Source organism: Rhagoletis zephyria, unplaced genomic scaffold (assembly GCF_001687245.7).
Source record: "Rhagoletis zephyria isolate East Lansing unplaced genomic scaffold, Rhagoletis_zephyria_1.1 Rzeph_scaffold_30311, whole genome shotgun sequence".
Taxonomy (NCBI): Eukaryota; Metazoa; Arthropoda; class Insecta; order Diptera; family Tephritidae; genus Rhagoletis; species Rhagoletis zephyria.
The window spans coordinates 823-4,386 of NW_016187367.1; the positions used below are offsets into that span (position 1 = coordinate 823).

General features: G+C 36.0%; 1 protein-coding gene across 1 annotated transcript; it reads left to right on the forward strand.

The window, feature by feature from the left end:
- Positions 1 to 1,321: 1,321 nt before the first annotated feature.
- On the forward strand, positions 1,322 to 1,950 carry LOC108383046 (plasma kallikrein-like; the record flags this gene model as incomplete). Its single annotated transcript, XM_017639422.1, has 2 exons — positions 1,322 to 1,719; positions 1,771 to 1,950. Coding segments are annotated over 2 exons (578 nt in total), but the record flags the coding sequence as incomplete, so codon positions are not given.
- Positions 1,951 to 3,564: the final 1,614 nt, after the last annotated feature.

Genomic DNA, 3,564 nt, shown 5'->3' on the forward strand with positions numbered 1-3,564 from the left:
CGGCTCTCTGCCGGCAGGTAGTCGGTGCGAAATCGGGTAGTGACCGGGCCGTAGTTGAGGAGGACCTTCTTCAGGTACAGCAGCCCTTCCTCGAAGGCGGGAATGTCACAGGGCGAGGCAAAGCCAATCACCTGCGCACGATCCAAACTGCGGTCAGAATGGCACATGTCAGGGTGGATCTACGGAAAAATGATACAAATCAGCAATCAAAACGTTTGAAAAATTAATTTTGTTTACCACAAGCGGGACTGAAAAGATTCACGGAATAANAAAATGACAAGTGAGCGACTGTCTGGGAAATCAGCCAGTAACAAAACAGGACAGAAAAAGCATTTGTAAGGGCTAAAGCCCTAACCACAACACTAAAATAATATTTTTAATTTTGCTTTTTAACAAAGTTATCAAAAAAAATTTTGCAAAAGTCAAGTTTATTTAACCAAAAAAACAAATAGACTTGATTTTTAGTTAGTCAACTTTTAGTAAAAAAAGTCAAATGTATTTGAATGGTCAGTCGAATCATTTTTACAAATTTTTTAACTGTCAAACCTATTTGACCCGTTTTTCTGTGTGTAAAAGCTTAATGTAAAACATAACTAGTAATGCTTTAATTTTTAAATAAAACGATAGATTTATTTTTAAAAGTTTATCAATCATAAAATTTTAAATATTTTATCCTAAAAATTGGGCAATTTAAAATCATCTTATTTTAAAGTACAAGTAAATGATTCCAATAACTAAACTATTAAAAAATGGTAAAGGATGATGATATTGATGATGATGATGATGAAATTGTGTAAATGTTAATGTTGTAATTTATATAATAAAAATTGTAAAACAAATTTTACACATACATTACTTACAAAAATTGTATAAATATAAAATTTTTTCCTTTTTAAAACATGTTTAAAAACATATTCTATTTTAATTTACAAAAACTTAATTTTATTAATAAAATGAAATCGCTAATATTTTTATTTATCTTTTTCCCTTTTTCAGGTTTTACTGTTTTTGCTCAAAACGACACTAATTGTGGAAAAAGGAAAATTAATCTTCNAAAAATACTTTTTTCGATGCAATGGATGTGTCAAAAGCTCATTTGTTTCCATGGACAGCATCGATTGGTCTGATAAAAAACAAAAACAAAAATGATTTAAAACCGTACTACACTAACTGGTGCACAGCATCAGTGATTCACCCTCAATGGCTTCTTACGTCTGCCAGTTGCGAGCGTGTGGTAAAGCAAAACTTGAAAGCCTATGCTGTCCTTGGTAAATTTTAACTTTGTCTAATTTATATTTTTAATTTTTTACTTTTTATTTAGCTGCTTACAATATCAGTTCAGAAGCAGTTACCGGCAATGATTCGCGCAAAATAACAATAGAAATTGAAAAAATAATCGTTCATTCAGAATATAGTGATTCTAATGCCTTTATCAACAATATTGCCCTAGTGAAACTAGTTGCGCCTGTAGACGTAGCCGGCAACCCTGATTTAAACACAATTTGTGTACCAACGCTTAGAGCACACAAAATTAAAAAGTATGGCCAAAGGCGCGTTATACCCGTAAATGTGGCATGGGAACCAAATGAAAAGAATGATGCTAAATCTGAATTATTGCAAGAATTGGGCTCTACCATAGTACCAAATAAAGATTGCATGAAAAAATATAACATAGATCTGAAATATAAACATCAATTATATTGCATGAATGCTTGCTTGGTATATAAAAAACTTTATGTTTTAAATTATTTAAAAACTTTTTTTAATTAGGGTTACGACGGTGGCGCGGTAGAATTTATTAATCATCAACCATCTGATGACAAATATCCGTGGACTTTGTTGGGTATTGCTTTTCCCAAGGGTAGCAACCCTGACAACTCTTGCTGTGTTTATACTTCTGTGGAATACTATTCTGATTGGATTTGGAAAACCATTCAACAAAATATTTGAAAATTTTGGTAGCTTTAATTTGTTTACAGTTTTTTTTATTAATTTAAAACTGTGTATTTTTGCTGCTAAAATTAAAAAATTGTCAATTGTTTAAAAACATTTGCCAAGTAACCCAATGATAAATAAATCAAACAATTTTTAATTGATTCAGTGTGTTTATTGTATTATTCTGTTAAAAAAAGTTTATAATTTTGAAAGGTAGCAAAAATATAAAAGAGCGTTATTCAACGTTATCAAGGACCAGGGAGGTGAAAACACCTGTTTCTTTTTTGCCGCCATTGCCGCCCTCGAGTCAAGTTACATGCTGAAGCACAAAAACGAGCTTCAAAATGGCAACAGCACGAAGATCATCTCCTTCAGCGAGAAGGACGCCTACAACTGCCTGGCGGCGACGGCGGTGCTCCCCAATCCGGCCAATGGCGGTCACGTGCTGGCGCTGTACAACCTGTACAAGAAGAGCCGCAACCGCTCGGNCCCGTATGACTTTATTCCTGGAAAATTTTCAATTCCGCCTGAGGTAAATAAAAAAAACATTTTTAAACATTTTTTTCTTTACTAATTTTTTCTATTATTTTTCCTCTTCCACCTAGCTCCACCCTGCCATGTGCCACTCTGACCGGAGCCTGGACCGAGCGCAGGTGATTGGCTTCGCCTCGCCCTGCGACATTCCCGCCTCAAAGGAGGGGCTGCTCTACCTGAAGAAGGTACAAAACTAAAAACAAAGACTTTTCTTCTAAATTCGAATTTCGAAGGTCCTCCTCAATTACGGCCCGGTCACCACCCGCTTCCGCACTGATTGTGGCCATGAGAGCATGGACGATCCCTGTCCGTGGAACAAAATAGTCGGTCCGATGAATGAGCCCTGTGTGGACACCAGTAAGTACCCGTTGACGCCGCACAATCACGCAATGCTGGTGGTCGGCTGGACGCCCACTCATCTGATCATCAAGAACAGCTACGGCGACTACGACAGCGAAGACGATGGGGGCCATTGGGGCGAGAAGGTAGGTTGCTATCAGGGAAATGTTGCCTCTTTCTGTACTCTTTTTTAAAAGTTCCGAAAACTTCCGAAAAGTTTATCAGCACTTAACTTTTCGTTTTGCTCACCCCACAATTTTAGGGCTTTCTCTACCTGAACTACAAGTACCTGGAGAACTGCGGCGTTCTGGGCAGTGGCAGTGAACTGACCTTTCCGGAGGTGGATTAGTGTAAAAAAGATGAAAAGGTTTTACTATGAAAAAAATTGTTTGACATTTAAAATAAACTGAAAATGTTTGCNAAATGTTTGCGAAAATCTAGGAAAGACAATTTTGCTAAATTCACATTTGACAACAAAAATCTTTTTTTAACTAAAATTGCAGTAAAGCGTTGCAGTGTTTTGTAATATAAAAAAATTTTGCATTTTATTTTTGTTTTTTGCCTTACCTATTGCCTTATCTATTTGCACTTCTTTCCAACATGAAACTTTTACATTGTAACACTTTCATTATTTTACTGTCTTCTTTTTCTATTTTCTGCTCACCTGAAGACGCTCAAAAAGGCGCCATTGGAAGCGCAAGAAAACTCGGTCAATGTTGGAAAAGCTTACACAGCAAAAAATCGAACAGCAGCAGC